Source organism: Anabrus simplex, chromosome 2 (assembly GCF_040414725.1).
Source record: "Anabrus simplex isolate iqAnaSimp1 chromosome 2, ASM4041472v1, whole genome shotgun sequence".
In the NCBI taxonomy this organism is placed as follows: Eukaryota; Metazoa; Arthropoda; class Insecta; order Orthoptera; family Tettigoniidae; genus Anabrus; species Anabrus simplex.
Window position 1 is genome coordinate 982,276,006 of NC_090266.1, and position 22,222 is coordinate 982,298,227.

Genomic DNA, 22,222 nt, shown 5'->3' on the forward strand with positions numbered 1-22,222 from the left:
TCGAGTATTTCACACGAGAGCTTTGCTTAACCACAATGTTCCACTTGGTTAATGTTGTATTATGACAATAGTGACGTCATTAAATGACCTATGTTGAGTTCTGCTTAATGTTTGTCTGCGTCTGTTACAGCATCATGGGATAATGGACAGTTGGATTTTAATGAAAGCTGGCATTTCGGTGTAGAATACGGTTGAGTAGGATCTTAGCTACAAGTTGTTCTAAACATTTCAACAGGAGGCAGTGTTTCAGAAGGGGCCTGAAGCATAAAACTCAGTGTCTCTCTCTACAGGATGGTTTTTCATGAAAATAGCTCATGCCAAAATTTTCTGTTATACATTTTTCTGATACACTGAAAAATAAGGAAAATATTAGTTGCAGCTGTATGAAAGTTGTCCAAGAACTGGTAACTAACTCTATAGACAGTAAAGAGAATTGTTATGAAGATCGTTCCGCCAACATTTTCATGCCTAGCTTTCTTTTATAATGGAAGGAAGAGATCAAATCGAGATCAGCAATAATGCAAAAAAAATTATTAAACTGCGAAGGGCCACAGAGACAAAGGAAACAAATATGTCATAATAAGCTGCTGACAGAGAGAGGCATGCTCACTTATGTGCCTCAGAACAATATTAGGGTTGGACAAAACTAATCGTGCACGTGATAAGTGACTGACCCATCAACAAACAATGGTTACTACAGCTAGTAGGATATATAGGGAACAAGGAGAAAACCAGAAATAATTTTAACCTAGCATTAGATGTAGATAAAATGTAAAACAATTGTGTGTTTCCTTGCACCTTTCTGCTGTAAGGAAGGTTTGTTTCTTCAGAGGTATCAACATCCCCATGGTCTGAGAATCATTTTCAGATGGGATAGACTACAATGCTGTGTACGTAATACTGCTGTCAGTGAATCAAATTTATGCCAGACTGTTTATAACGTTTGAAAGCCTGCATTAAAATGTGTTAAACATTTTAGTTGGTAGAGAAAAAGTTTGTAAAAAATGTTTCTCATACAACTCATCTTTTATTGTGTATGATGAGTCCACATCACAAAGGTTGGTTGGATTCCCAACAATTCCATCACAAGTTATCAAAGAAAGGCAGCGTGTTACTGAAGTGGTGTATAATGCTTTACTCACTTATACTTAAAATGTATGGTCAAATTTATTTCATGCAACTTTACTCACTTAGCCAGGAGGTGTTGTTATCAGTCTGCTTAGATCACTGAAATGTGAATATCAACTGACCAACGGAAATATGTATGCGAACCGAACCTAAACCCATCATTCAACACAGGGACTTCTTTTTTTTTTTTTTTTTTTTTTTTTTTTTTGCTACTGGCTTTACATCGCACCGACACTGATAGGTCTTATGGCAACAATGGGATAGCAAAGGCCTAGGGGTTGGAAGGAAGCAGCTGTGGCCTTAATTAAGGTAGAGGCCGAGCATTTGCCTGGTGTGAAAATGGGAAACCACAGGAAACCATCTTCAGGCCTGTCGACAGTGGGATTCGAACCCACTATCTCCCAGATGCAAGCTCATAGCCGCGTGCCCTTAACTACTACCACTGCTTATATTTCAGTAACTTTTGTACTGTCAAACCAAAGATCACACTGAGACAAGCTGTAACAAGCTTGCGTTAGTCCATACAATAAGAACTAATCATCTTACCTTTACAGGATTATCATCTGTACTAGAAGGGCCATACAACAAAAGGTCTCCATACTCTCCAATACACCAGGTTGCCACCTGTGTAAGAGGTTGTCGGTCTTGTGTATCCCTTTCAAGAGCCTGCCACAACTGTTCCACAATATAAGCGTGTTGAGAGGTAGATTCTGATATCAACTGGATTGTGGATGAAACTACATCATCACGAACATAGTTTCCAGCCTGAAATAATAAGAAACATATTTAATGCAGACAGATAGTTCAAGGTTTTACAATTTGTTCACGAACATCAATAAAACATATTTTTAAATGTTAGTACATCAAGAAACAGTTCAGCTCCATGACTGAAAAGGCTGTGCCCTTCGGTTCAAAGGGCCCTGGGATTCTTTTCCCACTGGTTCAGGGATTTTAAGTGCATATAGTTAATTCCTCTAACTCGGGGACTGGGTGTTGGTTTTCACGAAATACACATACAACACACCACTCTACTACAACCACAGAAACCTGCAATAGTAAATATATCCCTCCATGTAGGGTTGGCTTCAAAAGGGGCTCAGAACCATAAAACTAGGCCTAATGCATACATAATGCTGACCCCAAGAAAGTAGAAAGGGATGAAGTAGTAGTATATCTACAAGCACTCCAGAAGTTGTATCCGCGAACCTTGGCACAATCTCATAATCAATACCACAGAAAGTGTGTGGAAGCCACAAGGATATCTTCCTCACAGGAGAGATTTATTGAAAGGGAATAAAATAACAGTTATATATAACAATAAAGATGAAAGAATACCATGAACTGATATCAAATGGTGCCAAAACAGATCAAACTCTATGATGCACGGCAAATGACTATGGGCCAATTTCAAGTATCTCTAAGTCCCAATTACCCTCCTCAATATTGTAACTTAATAAACAAAAAAGGCTCATAAATACTTGCAAGAAATCAGCTTCATTTCCCCTGTCAAATCTTATTTACATTAAATCAATGAAAGTAAACTTCCACCTGTTTGATACTAAATATTTGCTTTCGTATCGTCGTATCGCAATCTGTTTACCCTCCAGGGTCGGTTTTTCCCTCGGACTCAGCGAGGGATCCCACCTCTACCGCCTCAAGGGCAGTGTCCTGGAGCTTCAGATTCTGGGTCGCGGGATACGACTGGGGAGGATGACCAGTACCTCGCCCAGGCGGCCTCACCTGCTATGCTGAACAGGGGCCTTGTGGGGGGATGGGAAGATTGGAAGGGATAGACAAGGAAGTGGGAAGGAAGCGGCCGTGGCCTTAAGTTAGGTACCATCCCGGCATTTGCCTGGAGGAGAAGTGGGAAACCATGGAAAACCACTTCCAGGATGGCTGAGGTGGGAATCGAACCCACCTCTACTCAGTTGACCTCCCGAGGCTGAGTGGACCCCGTTCCAGTCCTCGTACCACTTTTCAAATTTTGTGGCAGAGCCGGGAATCGAACCCGGACCTCCGGGGGTGGCAGCTAATCACACTAACCACTACACCACAGAGGCGGACTATATTTGCTTTAAGCAAATTAATTATTTGGAGAACATGTTTCATTCCTTACGAACATCTTCAGCTACATAACATTGCTTAGGTGAAATCACATAGCATTTGCTACTTCTCAAAACACCATCTTAAAATTGGACTTTTGTTATGTTTAAACCAAAATTAATTTAAAAAGATAAAAATAATTAAAATATGCAGGAATGTTCGAGTGGGGGCGGTTTAGTGGGAAGGAAAGATGGATTTACTTATGTTCTAACCTAATTTAAAACAATTTCCTATTTACTTAAATAGATGTTAAAAACTGTTAGTATACAGCACTTTTGTTCACATGGAATGCGAAAGTTTCTCTTAGTTGTTCATTATTAAAAAAAGTTTTTGAAAGGACCTTTTCATGTTGATGTAACGTCTTAACTTTTTTTTTTTAACTGTTCTCTTCAGTTGTTCTTCTTTCCTGAAGCGAGTATTGTTATTTGATTTAATATGGTGAAAATGGGTCTCTTGAATTTTTGTTTATTAAGGCTGAGGTTGACTGCTGTCTTACTGATGTTATAACAAATCTTCCCCAAAGTCAGCAATGAAACAAAAATGGGGAGTTGCTTTGTATTAATGTCTATTAAAATCTGCTCAAGCGAACCTAGTACTTTAATCAATGATATCTCACCTTATGTCGTCAATCTACTGTGTCCTTGGAGCGGTCTGGCGGCAACTGATGCGGCTTTTCGTCTAGTGATATAACGATGTGTATGTTCTCGAGCTTGCTCCTCCCCTGCGGGAGGCAAGGCTGTGGGGTGGGGAGGAGGCGTATCGCTTACAGTCATGGTTTCAATGGCTTCAGAAGAGGGGGGAGGGGGAATAGATACCCGGCTCAATCGGTTTCTTTCTCCTACAGCAGGTAAGGGTGTATTCTGCCCGAGGCAGGTCCGAACCTCCGCAGAGGTGTGCCTGAGCTGGAGTTTACGTACGGTAGGGTGGTCAGTTCCTTTCCACTCCTCCATTACCTTACCCACCACCAACAGCGAGTGGCAACTCATCCAAATCTTAACCACGCCCAATGTTGCATAACTTGGGAGATCTCACGGGATCTGGTATTTCAATATGGCTAAGGCCGTTGGCTCCTCTACAATCCTTTTTCTTTTCTTAATGCTTACAGATGTGCAAGTATTGCTTCTTACTATCAATTATATCATTAAGTTTATTGTCTTGATTACCATGTTGATCTTAAGATATATATACATACTTTCTAGTGTGTTTAGTGGACTGCCTTTATTTTGTTTTACGCAAGATAGTCAGATCTTGTTCTATGGTTGTGAACTGATGACAGGTGGCATTCATATGTTGGCCCATAGATAATTTTTTTTTTTTGTGCCTCTCAACAGTAATGCGCTCAAGATATCTTACTGTAAAACAACGTCTGATCTGCCCTACGTAAGATTTTTCACATTGGTGTCACTTGAATTTGTACACCCCCAAATCTAAATGATTGCCCTTTGCTAGGGAATTAACACTATTAGAGTTGAAAAATTTTTGCTTAGTATTATTGATAGTAGAGTATATAATTTTATAGCGATATTTTTTTAACAGATCCGTTACTGCATATATATTGGGATTGTTAAAAGTGTATCTAGGATATTTATCAGTCTTCTTTAGCTCAAATGTTAGACTCGTTTGAAATCTCTGTATATTTTCTAATTATTCTGCTCATCATATTAAGACCAAAACCATTATATTGAGCTTGTTTGTGGATGAAGAGTAGTTCTTTTTCTCGTTCTACGTGGGAGAGAGGTATGGTGAGTGCTCTGTATATGTGACTATAGTACAGATGCAACGAGTGATTCTTTATTGTGGTAGGAGTAAAAGAGGGTTTTCTATGTATCTTAAAAGAAAACTCCTCCTTATCCTGTCTAATATTACATACATACATTATCATTATAGACTGTTATGCCTTTCAGCGTTCAGTCTGCAAGCCTCTGAGAATTTACTAAACGTTGCCACAATCCTCGATTTGCAACTAGTGTTGTGGCCTCATTTAGTTCTATACCTCTTATCTTTAAATCGTTAGAAACCGAGTCTAACCATCGTCGTCTTGGTCTCCCTCAACTTCTCTTACCCTCCATAACAGAGTCCATTATTCTCCTAGGTAACCTATCCTCCTCCATTCGCCTCACATGGCCCCACCACCGAAGCAGGTTTATGCGTACAGCTTCATCCATCGAGTTCATTCCTAAATTAGCCTTTATCTCCTCATTCCGAGTTCCCTCCTGCCATTGTTCCCACCCGTTTGTACCAGCAATCATTCTCGCTACTTTCATGTCTGTTACTTCTAACTTATGAATAAGATATCCTGAGTCCACCCAGCTTTCGCTCCCGTAAAGCAAAGTTGGTCTGAAAACAGACCGATGTAAAGATAGTTTCGTCTGGGAGCTGACTTCCTTCTTACAGAATACTGCTGATCGCAACTGCGAGCTCACTGCATTAGCTTTACTACACCTTGATTCAATCTCACTTACTATATTACCATCCTGGGAGAACACACAACCTAAATACTTGAAATTATTGACCTGTTCTAGCTTTGTATTACCAATCTGACATTCAATTCTGTTGAATTTCTTACCTACTGACATCAATTTAGTCTTCGAGAGGCTAATTTTCATACCATACTCATTGCACCTATTTACAAGTTCCAAGATATTAGACTGCAGACTTTTGGCACAGTCTGCCATTAAGAACAAGTCGTCAGCATAGGCCAAACTGCTTACTACATTTCCACCTAACTGAATCCCTCCCTGCCATTTTATACCTTTCAGCAGATGATCCATGTAAACTACGAACAGCAAAGGTGAAAGATTACAGCCTTGTCTAACTCCTGTAAGTACCCTGAACCAAGAACTCATTCTACCATCAATTCTCACTGAAGCCCAATTGTCAACATAAATGCCTTTGATTGATTCTAATATTCTACCTTTAATTCCATAGTCCCCCAGTATGGCGAACATTTTTTCCCTCGGTACCCTGTCATATGCTTTCTCTAGATCTATGAAACATAAACACAACTGCCTGTTCTTCTCGTAGCATTTTTCAATTACCTGGCGCATACTGAAAATCTGATCCTGACAGCCTCTCTGTGGTCTGAAACCACACTGATTTTCATCCAACTTTCTCTCAACGACTGCTCGCACCCTCCCTTCCAGGATGCCAGTGAATACTTTGCCTGGTATACTAATTAATGAGATACCTCGATAGTTGTTGCAATCCTTTCTGTTCCCTTGCTTATAGATAGGTGCAATTACTGCTTTTGTCCAATCTGAAGGTACCTTACCAACACTCCACGCTAATTTTACTACTCTATGAAGCCATTTCATCTCTGCCTTCCCACTATACTTCACCATTTCAGGTCTAATTTCATCTATTCCTGCTGCTTTATGACAATGGAGTTTATTTACCATACTTTCCACTTCCTCGAGCATAATTTCACCAACATTATTTTCCTCCTCCCCATGAGCTTGGCTGTTCGCAACACCACCAGGAAGATTTCCTTTTACGTTGAGATGATGATCAAAATATTCCCTCCACCTTTCCAGGGATTCCCTGGGATCTATTATGAGTTCACCTGAATTACTCAAAACACTGTTCATTTCCTTTTTCCCTCCCTAAGATTCTTTATTACTGTCCAGAAAGGTTTCCCTGCTGCTTGACCTAGTCTTTCCAGGTTATTACCACAATCTTCCCATGACTTCTTTTTGGATTCAACAACTATTTGTTTTGCTCTGTTTCTTTCATCTACGTACCAATCCCTGTCTGCCTTGGCCCTTGTTTGGAGCCTTTTCTGATAAGCCTTCTTTTTACGTTTACAGGCTGCTCTCACTTCATCATTCCACCAAGATGTTCGCCTTTTCCCATCTTTACACACAGTTGTTCCTAGGCATTCCCTTGCTGTTTCTATTACAGCATCCCTGTATGCCACCCATTCACTTTCTATATCCTGAACCTGCTTACTGTCTACTGTTTGAAACTTCTCACTAATCATATCCACGTACTTCTGTCTAATTTCCTCGTCCTGGAGACTTTCTACCCTTATTCGTTTGCAGACAGATTTCACTTTCTCTACCCTAGGCCTAGAGATACTTAGTTCACTACAGATCAGATAGTGGTCTGTATCATCGAAAAATCCGCGAAAAACTCGTACATTCCTAACAGATTTCCTGAATTCAAAGTCTGTTAAGATATAGTCTATAATGGATCTGGTACCCCTAGCCTCCCATGTGTAGCGGTGAATAGCCTTATGCTTGAAGAATGTATTCGTAACAGCTAAACCCATACTAGCACAGAAGTCCAGCAAACGCTTCCCATTCCCATTAGCTTCCATATCTTCCCCACATTTACCAATCACCCTTTCGTATCCTTCAGTTCTATTCCCAACTCTCGCATTGAAATCGCCCATTAGCACTATTCTATCCTTGCTGTTGACCCTGATTACAATGTCACTCAATGCTTCATAAAACTTGTTAACTTCATCCTCATCTGCACCCTCACATGGTGAATACATGGACACAATTCTTGTCCTAATTCCTCCCACTGACAAATCTACCCACATCATTCGCTCATTTACGTGCCTAACAGAAACTATGTTGCGTGCAATGGTATTCCAGATAAAAAGCCCTACCCCAGATTCTGCCCTTCCCTTTCTAACACCCGTCAAGTACACTTTATAATCTCCTATCTCTTCCGCATTATCTCCCCTTACCCAAATATGACTTACTCCTAGCACATCCAGATGCATCCTCTTTGCTGACTCAGCCAATTCTACCTTCTTTCTTCCATAAGCCCCATTAATATTGATAGCTCCCCATCGAATTCCATTTCGTTCGCCAAGTTGTTTCCAAGGAGTCCCTCGCCTGTCAAATGGGAGTGGGACTCCGTTACTCCCATAGGTCCGAGGCTTGCTTAAAGTGTTCTGAGCTCGGTAAATCCATGAAGCAGGATGCTGCCCTACTTGCACAGTGTCCAAGTGAGGATCTCTCCTCTAATGGGTTATGGACCACCGGTGAATTGTATAGTCCTAGCCGCCTGAGCACAAGGAGAGCCACGACTCAGAATATGTCCGAGATGCCCACTCCCATTCCATAGCAACTGGTATCCCGACTCTCAGGACCACTTACTAGGCCACTCAGCCGTTGCCCATGGTTCACGAACTAGGACGTGACTACAGTAACCCACAAACATGTACCATATTACATCTAAAAAAATTATGGAACTTTCTTTTCCTTTTTGTATGGTAAACTTTACTTTGGAATCTAATGAATTGAAGGATGTTATCACTCTTATTCACTCTTTGATCTATGACTATAAAGGTATCGTCCACAACGTGCATGAATAGTATTTCACATTGGTGACAGTTGAATTTGTACACCCCAGAATCTAAATGATTGTCCTTCCTAGGGAATTAACACTATTATAGTTGAAAAATTTTTGCTTAGTATTGTTGCTAGTTGAGTACACAATTTTATAGCAGTAATGTTGCCCTTCGAGTGGAATTTGTTCCAAAGATACACTAAGGAAAGAATGGAAATCATTCGTAGTAGGAAACAAGAACCTCTCGACAACAAACAATTACGGTTGTAAAACACCAGATCAATTAGAGGAAAAGATGAAATTCGAACTTCAGGTTCTATTACTTATCCTATAATTTTGGTATTTTCAAGGTGATCCAGAGAAATGCTGGCTAATATGCCAGAGGAAGGAATTCCATAGGGAGGCCTTCCTGTTGGCATATACTTTTATTAAATGTGAAGTAATTGTGTTCCAAAACAAATTTAATTATGTTAATGACGTCTTCTATTTCTGGTAGGCTAAGATGGTTATGTTCTAATAAATTCTTTCTAATGATTTTTATCGTTTCATCTACTGGAATATTTGCATACAAGATGTATGGAGAAGTTTTTCCCAGCTTTTGTTGTAAAGAGAACAAGTAATTTAGAAGGGAAATTCATTTTTTGTGTTTTCCAAATATTGGCCATCGGCTTCTACACACTTCACCCACCTTTCAGGTAAGTTATGGATACCATGCCAGAAAAACTGCTTGTCTTTTGCAGCAAACTATTTGTCGAACCATTTTCCAACATCCTTGAAATGGCTGAAGTGCTGCTCTGTAAGCGTGTGCCCCATTGATGCGAAGAAGTGATAGATGGCGCCAGGTCGGAGCAGCATGGTGGGTGCGGAAGGATGTCCCATCCAAGCGATTTCAAGGTGTATTTCACTGGTTTTGCTGTCTGAGACGGCGCATAGTCTTGTAACAAAATCACTTTGCCATGTTTTCTGGCCCATTTCTGTCGTCTTTTGATCAACGCATGATCTAAATGAATAATTTGTTGGCAATAGCATTGTGCATGAACGGTTTCGCCGGGCAATTGCTCGTCTTCGCACTTTTGTTATCTAAGAAACAATGTTAGGTTTAGGTCCACCCAATCTCAATACGGATCCATATGATGAAGTTCGTAAATTGTACTTTTGTTATCTACCAGAGCGTGCTGCCTTTCATATTGAAATCACCACGTTTAAATTGTCAAAACCATGTCTCACATGTTCTAATTAATGGAGCGTATTCACCATATGATTCTACCAGCAAACAATGACTTTCCACAGCCTTTTTCTTTTGATTAAATAAGAAAAGCAATACTTGCCGCAAATGTTGTTTTTCAGGCACAAACGTCGACATGATCACTGAATGATACAACACAGGCACTAGTGTTTAGCGGACTCAACTTGTGTGTGTTGGTAGGTTAATTTCGGACGAACAAACTGACGTATGTGTGAAATTCATACACTGTGTACTGCTCGCTGGCACCATCTCTTAGAGAAACAGGAAACGACTTATGCATACACCTGGTACACGTCTTTGATACCATAAAAACATGTTGTATGATGCGGTGTTAACTTAATATTCATAAGTACTTTACACAAAAGTCTAGTGAATTTTTACTGCTGTCTTATTGTGGAAAACGTAATGATTAGTTAAAATATTATGTATGTACTGGAATGTTTTGTAGGCAGGACTGCTACGTAAATTTATGACTCATCTTACAGGTATTCGTTCTTTGTGTAACTTGGGTAACACCCTGTCTCAAGGAAAATCCGGGACCTTCATCATCATCATCATCATCATCATCCATTCCATTCCATTTTCCAGATTCTCTCTGGGTAGGGTTGTGTACCAAATCCCTCAACCTTACTCTATCTTTCCACCACTCCTCTCTTAGTACTTTATTGCTATTGACTCCTCTATTTGCAATACAGCCCACAACAGAACTCCTCCATCCCATTCTAGGCTGTCCCCTGGGCCTCTTTGCAGTCTCTGTATCCATGAATGTTCTCTTTGATATTCTCTCTCCTGGAATTCTCATCATGTGTCCAAACAATTTTAGCTTTGCTATATCAATAGCCTCTTGAAGTTTACATACTCCCATGCTTCTCAATTATTTCATTTCATATTTTATCTTGTCTTGCCTTTCCCTGTATGCTACTCAAGATTCTCATTTCAGCTGCTTGTATCATACTTTGGTTCCGCTTAGTCAACGTCCAGGCAGCTGAGGCATAGCACACAAGTATGAAGGAACAGGTTTTCAACCTAATCAATACTTTATTTTACAAAGAGTCTAAAATTTTAATTACATTAAAAACAGTACCGGTTTCGACCTGTTAAACAGGTCATCATCAGCTGTTGATGAACCTGCTTATTCAATAGCAACTGTACAGAATAAAACATTACTATGATTAAACATGAATGCCAATATTCTAATAAAATGCTTAATGTTAAGATATATACATGTGGTACAGTTTTGAAGTTGAAAGGCTTTGACTTCCTAGAGTCCCATGAATGCCACATACTCCAAAAATTATATTTGCTATAATGTTAAAAATAGGATACAATTCTTAGGCCCGGTTTCTTCAACGAATGTTAAGTGTTAACTCGGCTGTTAAGGAGACTTAACACACAATTTAACAAAATGGTCGTCTCATCAAGGATTGTTAACTCTTACTTGTGTTAAATTTTTTATTTTTTTTTGCTATTTGCTTCACGTCGCACCGACACAGATAGGTCTTATGGCGATGATGGGATAGGAAAGGCCTAGGAAGTGGAAGGAAGCGGCCGTGGCCTTAATTAAGGTACAGCCCCGGCATTTGCCTGGTGTGAAAATGGGAAACCACGGAAAACCATCTTCAGGGCTGACGACAGCGGGGCTCAAACCCACTATCTCCCGATTACTGGATACTGGCCGCACTTAAGTGACTGCAGCTATGTGTTAAATTAACCTGGCAGCAGCCCTGTGTTAAACCTCTTAACAACTGCTAAAATTTCAAAATGGAGGCATGTAGAAGACGTAAGTTTGAAGCTTTACTGCTGTATGAAGACTACTTATAAACTGAAGAAGGCAAAGGGCGACCCATACTAAGAAATATTTACTTTCTAGAGTTTTCAGAAGATATATTTCTAATTACCAAAGCCATAATGAACAAGATACTAGACGATATTGAAAATAGGTTAGAGTTTCCGACAGTGAGGACAAATATCATGAGGCAGGATCCACTTCGGACCACATGGAGGTGTTAGAACACTAAAATGCGAACACATTTTACTCAAACTTGTCAGGCTATAACCCAATAATTTCCAAAAAATTTATGAATCCCCTGATTCTGATGCAAAATCTATATACTTGAAGAGTTGCAACCTCGACAAGTGGTGCAGTGGCCGAGTGGTCATCGTACTTGTCTCCGAACCGTGACGACTTGAGTTCGAGTCCAGCCATAGATATACTTTTTTTATACAAATTAAATGATTGTTTCAGGGAATAAGAAGGTAAAATGCGAATAAAATGAATAATCAAAATGCAGTGGAACTTTATTTTCTACCTCAAATTAATATATATATATAGAAAGGATCCAGCAGTAACTGTGAGAACGTTTAGGTCTATATTAACTTCAGGTAGAAAATAAACTGTACTGCAATTTGTGTAATATGTTTGTTCCAATTTTTATCTTGACGTTCCCCCAAATATTAATTTAATCGTCTTCTTCTTCGTTTACCCTCCAGGGTCGGTTTTCCCGCGGACTCAGTGAGGGATACCACCTCTACCGCCTTAAGTGCAGTGTCGTGAAGCTTCAGACTCTCGGTCGGGGATACAAACGGGGAGGATGACCAGTACCTCACCCAGGCGGCCTCACCTGCTATACTGAACAGGGGCCTTGCTGGGGGAAGGGAAGACTGGAAGAGGGAAGGAAGCAACCGTGGCCTTAAGTTAGGAGGAGAAGTGGGAAACCACGGAAAACCACTTCCAGGATGGCTGAGATAGGAATCGAACCCATGTCTACTCGTTGACCTCCCGAGGCTGAGTGGACCCCGTTCTAGACCTCATATCTCTTCACAAATTTCGTGGCAGAGCCGGTAATCGACCCCGGGCCTCCAGGGGTGGTAGCTAATCACACTAACCACTACACCACCGAGGCGGACATATTAATTTATTTTGTGCAAAAATCATAGCTGCGACAAGACTCGAATTCATGTCTTTGAGGTTCGCAGACAAGTACGGTGACCACTTGACTACCATTCCGTTCCACTGTGATGTAACTCCCAAATATATATGCCTTGCTTTGGAATCTGGGATTTATCAATTTTTCAGAAGTTATTAGGTTGCGGACCTGACATGTTTAAGTAAAATTTGTTCGTCTTTTAGTGTTCTACCACCTCCACTTTGCCCGAAGCGAATTCTGTGTAATGACATCTGACCTCATTTTTTTCACAAACGAAAGCGTGTTGACTTAAACCCTTATACACAAGTTACCGTTGAGTGTCTTCCCACAGGTGCCTTGAAGCTCGGTGAAATTGGTTGACCGCAGAGTCTGGCCTCTACTTGTTGGACACTCTTCATGTAACTGTAGGCGACTATGTTCACGGGTGCAAGAAAAAGTGTGTAGAATTCTGCAAAGAATTCCTGCTGCCACTGAAGCATTAACAACGCATTACATTATTTTTCCTGCAATAAAATAATGCCCGAAAACCATTCAAAACACATCAATCATCACATTTTCCCGGTGATAAGTATATAAGAATAGGCTATATCGAATGTGATAAAACTGTCCGTTCTTTCATTTTTTAAACACATTCACATAATTTAAAATTAAATGAAATAGAAACATGCATTCATAACAACACTTTTGTTCCTCTTACTTAACATGTTTACGTCTTATCGGTCTCCGCTAACCATAACCTATAATAATCTCAACTAAGTGTCTGTGTGACAAAATACTATTTCATCACACCACTAGGAGCGCTCTATGTAAAGAAACAAAAGACGCCCACTGCATAACGTGTTCAGAAATCTCACTGAAATGTGTTCATTTGACTTTAACAATTGTTTCGTAACAAATGTTGGAAATGTGTTCGTGAAACAGGGCATTTTTAAACAAAGTGTTAAATTAATAACAATTGTTAGTTAACATTTGTTAAGTAAAATTTAACATACAGTTGAAGAAACCGGGCCGTAGATTCTAGAGAGTTATTGACATCCTGGAGTCAAGTTCAAATATCTCATGCAGTAATGCCAACATTATGTCCAGTGGTTGTATAACGTAGATTCAAAAGTGCATTGTTGGGCCGCAAATATGCGGGGAACGTTGTGTTCAGTAGAACATGAGGTTCTGTACTTGTTTTACAGGTACTATGCTCATTCTCCGTCTATATCATTGCTGATGAACATGCTAGTTTTTACTAGACTTCCTGTTGAGGCATAAGTTGCTGTGTATGACGTATCGAAATCAATGAAAGTGTATGTGTGAGTGCTCCCCTCTACATACTTGCATTCCACTCGGGTAAAGTCAAAAAATCTGAGAAAGAAGAAAAGAAAGGTAGGAATAGGAATAACTGATAGAGAGTGCCTGCTAAATGGGTTGTGAACTACTGTTTGTGTGTTACGTGCGAGCTGGATATGTCCTTGAGCATGGTCGGGAGCGTGCTGCACACTTTTGCATGTATGTCGTGTTACTGTTGTAGCATTAAGATTGAGAGGTAGTGGGGAGGGGGAAGCAGCTTGTGGAGAGGGTGGGGGTGGAGTGGGGTCTATCTTTTGGGACGTGTGTGGGTTTAGATTGAGGGGTGAACAAACTGAACTGTCACCAATGCGAAAAATGTTACGAAGGGCAGACCGGACGTAGTTTTATGGTAAGATGTCTTGAGCACCTCCCATTTTTATTTCATTGCCGACTTTGGGGAAACTTTTCCATAACATCAATAAGACAGCAATCAGCTTCAGAATATCCCTTAATAAACAAAAATTCAAGACACCCATTTTCACCAAATTAAATCTAATGACAATACTGACTTCAGAAAAGAAGAACAGCCAAAGAGAACAGTTTTTTAATGAAGACATAACATCGACATGAAAAAGTCCTTTTCAAAACCTTTTTTAAAATGAACAAGAAAAACACACATCACATATGAACAAACGTGCGTAGGAAATTGTTTTTTTTCTTTTTTGCTAGGGGTTTTACGTCGCACCGACACAGATAGGTCTTATGGCGACGATGGGATAGGAATGGCCTAGGAATTGGAAGGAAGCGGCCGTGGCCTTAATTAAGGTACAGCCCCAGCATTTGCTTGGTGTGAAAATGGGAAACCACGGAAATCCATCTTCAGAGCTGCCGATAGTGGGATTCGAACCTACTATCTCCCGGATGCAAGCTCACAGCCGCGCGCCTCTACGCGCACGGTCAACTCGCCCGGTGAGGAAATTGTTTTAAATTAGGTTAAAACAGAAGTATATCCACCTTCCTTTCCCATTTCAATGCTCCACAAAACCTCCCCACATATTTTAATTCTTTTCATCTTTTTAAATTAGTTTTATTTTAAGCATAACAAAGGTACTAATTTAACATGCAGAAAGCACTTTCTTCGTTTTTTGATAGTTTATACATTATTTTATAATATACTGCTCATTTATTGTGTACAAGTCATCCCTTAAGGTCACAAACGTCATTTGAATGTCACCCTGACAGCTGAGAGTACACCCCGTTCTTATAACCGATATATTATTGCCGCATTTAAAAAAAATTAATTTTGTGGTATGTACTCTCGTTCTAGGGTTGGTACAAGTATTGTGGCTTGGCAGGTGATGCTTGTCTTGTGTTTTGTGTCACGGCTGTTGTTTTCATCACATCCTGTTGTGAAAAGTAAAGGACTATTTTTGTACGATGCCTGGCTCAGGTTGATTGTTCAAGAAATGCCATGGAGGCCCTGAAAGGAAACCTAAAGTGAATATTAACAGTAATAGTATGGTCTGTGGTTAATAGTTCTGCTGCATGTAGTAATGTGAGTGTGAGGTTAGTGGAGACACCCCTTTGTAGTGAAACAAAATCAACTCCAGTGAGCAGTAAATCAAGAAGAAAGCCTTTCAATGACCTGAGTGTAAGTAAGAAATGTGACAGTGAATCCTTAAATGAAATTGACAGTGACAGCAGCAGTGAACAGGTATGGCATGGAAACCATGTTATTGATCTTGAACTACTTTCCACTGCTTTGAATTTTTTTGTGAAATGTAAAAACTGTAATGAAGAGCATTCCATAAAATTATGTGAGACATTTCTAGCATAAAAGGTTTAGCTGCTAAATTAGTTCTAAAATACATAAATTGTAATAATATACATGAACTTTTTCTCCTCTAATTTGACATCACATGGGTATGAGACCAACATTAGATTTGTGTATGGCATGTGATCAATTGGAAAAGGGCTAGAAGCTGGAAAGACATTGTGTGCAGTGATGAACTTCCCCAAACCACCAACTAAGTTCAGTAACTTCAATGCTATTTTGAGCAAAAATATGAAAATGTGTAATGAAACCTATATGCAAATGGCAGCAAGGAAAGCTGTGTTAGAGAATGAAGGCTCAATAGTTTTGACAGTTGCATTAGACGGTTCCTGGCAGAAACGTGGGCATATAAGTGCAAATGGTACAGTTTCTGCAACCTGCGTGGACACTGGGAAGGTGATACATGTTGTATCGCTATCAAAATATTGTCAGAAATGTGAAAATGTGAAGAAGTGTACACATTCATTGAAACAACATAAAGATAGTGGATGTAAAGTATACAGGTGTTAGTGGAGGGATGGAGGCAGCTGGAGCAGTTGTAATTTTCAATTGTTCACTGAAGCTGTATGGTGTTAGATATACAAAATATTTGGGTGATGGGGATAGCAAAGGTTTTAAAAATGTTGTGGACAGTAGACCTTATGGCGATGTACAAGTTGAGAAGTTGGAATGCATAGCACATGTCCAAAAAAGAATGGGATGTCAGCTCCATAGATTAGTGAAGGATTTAAAAGGCAAGAAACTAGATGATGGAAAGCCCATATCTGGTCATGCTAGTCTAACTGCTAAAGAAATAGACAACATACAGACATATTATGGCGTGGCTATAAGGGGAAATATGGATAGTGTGGATTAAATGACACAGGCAGTCAGGGCAATATTTTTACAGAAGTGTTCCACAGATGAGAGTCCATAACATTTTCTTTGTCAGAAAGTTAAATGGGTACCTTGTTCTAATGAACCTTAACAGCATAAATATTGCCTTCCAAATGAAGTTATAAAAGTCGTCAAACCAGTGTTCAGAAATCCAGCAGCTCCTGACCTCCTTCGTAAATGTTTATGTCGCCGGTGGTGGGACGTTAATAAAGTGGAAAGTGTCAATTTATCAAGAAGTGATCATTTAATTATTTTCTTCTCATTATTCTAAAATTTTGTAAAATTGCCATTGCAAAAACAAAGGAACATTCAAAGACATTTTCGAAGAAGTCAATGAAAAATTTGTTTTATGAATTTATGTAAATGTTAATAATGTCTTTCTTAAGAGTACTGAAAACCTTAAGTTATATTTATTTAATCGTTATGACAGTTGGTAGAAAGAATTATTATTTTGGTATACAAATTTCCTGTAGTTGTGCTTGTTGTAACTTGCAATCTGTTAAACAACCTTTTGTATCTCCCTGCATTTGCCACGTGGAGGTTTTGATAATGAAATTGCTGCGTTTTATAATCGAATCATCTAGAATTTGTCTATATTTGGTAATCTGTTTTAATTGGTTGGAAAAATGACCTCCTTTATTGGCGAAAATTTGGGGTCGAATGGTAGTAAGCTTCCCTGATTGGCTGTTTGTGTGTTTCTCAATTTTCAGCCATGGCACCTTGGTAGGAGCAGGGCTCTTGTCCGCGTCTCTGGTTTTCGCATGTCCACACAGTCGGACGCATTTCGGGTGGGGTCCTGTCAGCGGCTCCAGCCAACTTAGAATAAGCATGTTTCCTTTTCTCGAACTTTAAATTTTAACATGTAAATTTCTTTGTTTCTGAGTTTACCTTAAACCCTGGTTTTTGCCATTTTGATTAGTAATGCCTTAGCTCATCAGTTAGGCATGCCCTTTTCATTTTTGAGGCAATCCCCTTTCATTAACATTTTTGGTTGTGTCATGTTAAAAAAAAAAAATCCATCCAGGGTTGCCTCCCGTTGTCCTGCTTAATGTACGCTGTTTGGAGCTATGCAACTCTCAATGATGTGTATTAGGAAGGCATCAACTCTAAAGGCCTCTGCATTAGATTTAAAATTCCTTTGTCAATTTTCCTTGTAAATCAAATGTAATACTGTAGTCTTTAAATCTCCTTTTCTATTTTCCTTGTAAAACTGTTGTAACAGATTTTAAATTCCCTGTTAAATTTACCTTGTAAATTTTTATTGCAGTAGTTGATTTTATTTTCTTAAATGTAACCTTAGATTGATATGTACAATTTTCCCACCCCTAAAGACGTCAAGGCTGTAGCTACGTTCGTTGGCATGGCAAATTTCTTCCGTAAATTCATTCCCAATTTTGCTGAAACAGCAGCCCCATTAAATGCTTTGAGAAGAAAAGATGCCAAATTTGAGTGGGGTGATGCCCAACTTGAAGCTTACTATGACATGAAATCTGCCCTGCGTAATGCTCCTGTGTTGGCTATGCCAGATTTTTCTAAACGTTTCATTCTTCAAGCCAATGCATCATCTACTGGTATATCTGGTGTTCTCCTTCAGGAACTTGTAGAGGGACACCGTCCAATTTCCTATGCTTCCCGTAGTCTAAACTCAGCTGAATGCAACTATTCGATCTATGAATTAGAAGTCTTAGCTGTTGTTTTCTCTTTGGAAAAATTCAGAACGTACCTTGAACACCTCCCTTCTGGTCTCGAAACAGATAATCAAGCACTGAGTTGGGAACTGGCCAAACCAAGAAAGACTGGTCGACTTGCACGTTGGGCAGTACGCATCTCAGCTTTTCAATTTGAAGGTCGTCACATTCGTGGCACTGAAAACGTTGTTGCTAATAGTCTCAGTAGGATGTTCTATCCTGGCAGCTCTGATCCTCAATCAGAGCCTGTGGATCCCTCTCCTTAACAAGTTTCAGCCTTTGTTAATGTAGTTCTCACTAATTCCCCTTTTCTTTTCAAAGATATTGGTAAACATCAGGAAGAGGATGCTGAATTAAAGGCTATTACTGACAGGATTAAGTCTGGTGAACATGTCAAACCTTATGTTCTTAAGAATGGTGTTCTGTGTTGTCCTGTTCGCGGTGGCAGAAACGCCAAAATTGTTGTCCCAGCTAACTTGGTTCCTGCTCTTTTTAAAAATTTCCACAAATCCCCTGTTGGTGGACATCTCGGTATGTTCAAAACTAGGGAGAAAATACGTAAACATTTAATTTGGAAATCCATGGATGGTGAAATCCGTACCTTGGTCGAATCTTGCAAAACCTGTAATATTAGTGAACCTGCTCCTAATACTCGCCTAGGTCTGTTATCATCTGAGGAAGCTTCTCGCCCTATGGAGAGATTATTCATCGATTACATCGGTCCTTTCTCGAGATCACGAACCAGCCATCGTTTCATACTTGTGTGTGTTGATGCATTCTTGTGTGTTACTTGGCTGTTCCCTACTCGTATGGCTAATGCTAACACTACTATATCTTGTCTGAAACAGATCTTTGCTTCATGTGGACACTGTCAATTTTTGGTGAGAGACGACGCAAGAGCTTTTACCTCTGTGCAATACCAAATTTCTGTTTTGATTTGTCAATTTCTCATGTAACTACTAACCCTTATTATCCAAGGCCAAATTAAGCTGAAAGATTCAATCGAAATCATAGATCTGTTCTTATTGCCTACCACTCTGCTTACCTCTCTAAGTGGGATTCATCACTTAATTGGTTGTCATTTGCTTTCAATACTACCGTTCATGAAAATCATAAGCAAACTCCTGCTTCATTGATGCTGTGTTCACCCCCAATTCTCCACTTTCAAATCTGTGGTCCATTATCGATTTTCTACCTGATGTCACAAATCCAGAAATGATCCGTGCTGCTTGGCACTGTGCGAGTAAAAATTTGAAAGTTTATTACGCTAAAGTTCAACGTAACTACAATCATGAGCGAAGACTGCATAATCCGTCTGTGGGCGACCAGGTATATGTAAAGACTCATTCTCTCAGCAGTGCCGCAGACTATGCCATTAGTAAGTTAGCCCCCAGATTTCGAGGTCCCTGCGCAATTGTGAAATTTCTAACCCCTCTGTCATTATTAGTCAGCGATCCTGAGAAGAAGAGGATCAGTCGTGTTCATTTATCTCAAATCAAGATCCCCCAGTTATGAGGTGATAATTTAGGAAACCATTTAGGTACTTTGGGTAGTTATAAGGAATCTTAGTTGTAAGCAAATTTTTGGGGTAAAAAGCTGGCCGGCTATATTCGACATTTTATAGGTTACTTAGGAATTTAGTTGTTATGAGGATGGTCGTTTGTGACCATGCTAGGAATAATTTAGTATAATGTAGTTTAGGTAAGATTATGATCTTCAGTCATTTTCATAACTAGGGATCCTCTGTAAAATGTTCTTGTGTAAGTGTAAACTCTGATAAACTTTATTTTATTTAGTTCCTTATATTTTGTAAATCATTAAACACGCTTGCCCTGGGGGGGGGGGGGGTTGGAGTTCCTGAAGATATTGTGTACGAGGTTATCCACCCCGCACGGAATTTTGAGTCAACAGTTTTTCTAATCTAGTAATAAGTTAGTCAAGAAAACAGAAAAAACACCCTTAAGCCTATGTTTCTTTAAAGACTCTTCTGGATAGCCGAACTATGGCTTTTCTTTTATAACTTCCTTTTTTGCTGCGGAATGAGCTCTGTTCAGTGATTAGAATAACCTGGTCCATCCAGGGAACCTGCCGTGCCTGTTGGAAGGGGCACTATGAATTCCTGACCAGTTTGCATCCGACCTGGGAGTTCAGTGACCCAAAGTTTCTGGTGGTATCAGTTGCTCAGTACTGGGGCACGTTTTACTATTTGTTCACTGTAAGTTTACTAATTGAGTGAGCTAAATGAAGCTTTGTTGGAGACCATGGTGATACTGAAAAAGGATACCACATTGGCAGGCGGCCGATGTCAGCAAACCTATGGACAGCAATACCTGTGGTTGAGCTTAGGAGACACTGATTCAAATAGATATTCCTGATGAGAACGGGATCAAGATGGGGGTGCTATGTGTTGGAATCATTGTGTCGCCGCAGATTTCGGACCACCAGTTAAAATCTCCATTTAATTTAACTTGTATTTAACTTAATGGTCGAGCAGAGCTCGAAGTTGGGAGGTGGAGGATGTCGCTGGTGGTGTGACATTAATAATGTGGAAAGTGTCGATTTATCAAGATGTGATCATTTAATACTTGTCTTCTCATTATTCTAAAATTTTGTAAAATCGCCATTGCAAAAACAAAGGAACATTCAAAGACATTTTCGAAGAAGTCAATGAAACATCTGTTTTATGAATTTATGTAAATGTTAAAAAGGTTTTCAGTACTCGCAAGAAAGACACTAAGTTATATTTATTTAATCGTTATGACTGTTGGTAGAGAGAATTATTATTTTGGTATTTGAAATTTCCTGTAGTTGTGCTTGTTGTAACTTGCAATCTGTTAAACAACCTTTTGTACCACCCTACATTTGCCACGTAGAGGTTTCGATAACAAAATTGCTGTGTTTCATAATCGAATCCTCTAGAATTTGTCTATATTGGGTAATCTGTTTTAATTGGTTGGAATAACGAACGTTTTCATTGGTGAAAATTTTGGGTCGAATTGTAGTAAGCTTTCCTGACTGGCTGCTTGCGTGTTTCTTAATTTCTGGCGTTTGGCTCCTTGGTAAGTGCAGGGCCCTTGCCTGCGTCTTTGGTTTTCGCATGTCCACACAGTCGGACGCACTTCGGGTGTGGTCCCATCAGCGGCTCCGGCCACCTCAGTCAAGCATGTTTCCTTTTCTCTAACTTTAAATTAACATGTAAATTTCTTTGTTTCAGAGTTTACCTTAGACTCTGGTTTTCACTGTTTTGATTTGTAATGCCTTAGCTCGTCAGCTGGGCATGCCCTTTTCATTTTGGAGGCAATTCCCTTTCATTAACATTATTGGTTGTGTCATGTTAAAAAAAAAAAATTCCATCCGGGGTTGCCTCCCGTAGTCCTGCTTAATATACGCTGTTTGGAGCTACAGATGTCTCACTGATGTTTATTAGGAAGGCAGCAACTCTAAAGGCCTCTGCATTAGATTTTAAATTCCTTTGTCAATTTTCCTTGTAAATCAAATGTAATATTCTTTAAATCTCCTTTTCTATTTTCATTGTAAAACTGTTGTAACAGATTTTAAATTACTTCTTAAATTTTCCTTGTAAATTTTAATTGCAGAAGTTTATCTTATTTTCTCAAATGTAACCTTAATATTTTATCGTTTGTCGCTGGACAGATTCTTGTAGAGATGAACTTTTAATATAAAATTTTGGTTTTCTGAAGAAAAATAGATAGGAACCTCGTGGTTCGTTTCTCCTTTGTTGTTCTTTATTGAATATATGACTATTTTAAATTGCTGATATTCAATTATGTTAAACTTTCCTTATTTTGTTAGTAAATGCAGGCTGAAGGGTAACCGC

At 39.4% G+C, this 22,222-nt stretch overlaps 1 protein-coding gene across 12 annotated transcripts in view; it reads right to left on the bottom strand.

Annotated features, from left to right (window-relative positions):
• Positions 1–22,222, bottom strand: part of AP-1gamma (adaptor protein complex 1, gamma subunit) — a 792,649-nt gene that overhangs the window by 259,513 nt on the left and 510,914 nt on the right. For all 12 annotated transcript variants that reach the window (XM_067141824.2, XM_067141823.2, XM_067141830.2 and 9 more), the window contains one exon: positions 1,675–1,893. In XM_067141824.2, coding sequence (XP_066997925.1) covers positions 1,675–1,893 — 219 coding nt within the window. The remainder of the gene's footprint in view (positions 1–1,674; positions 1,894–22,222) is intronic.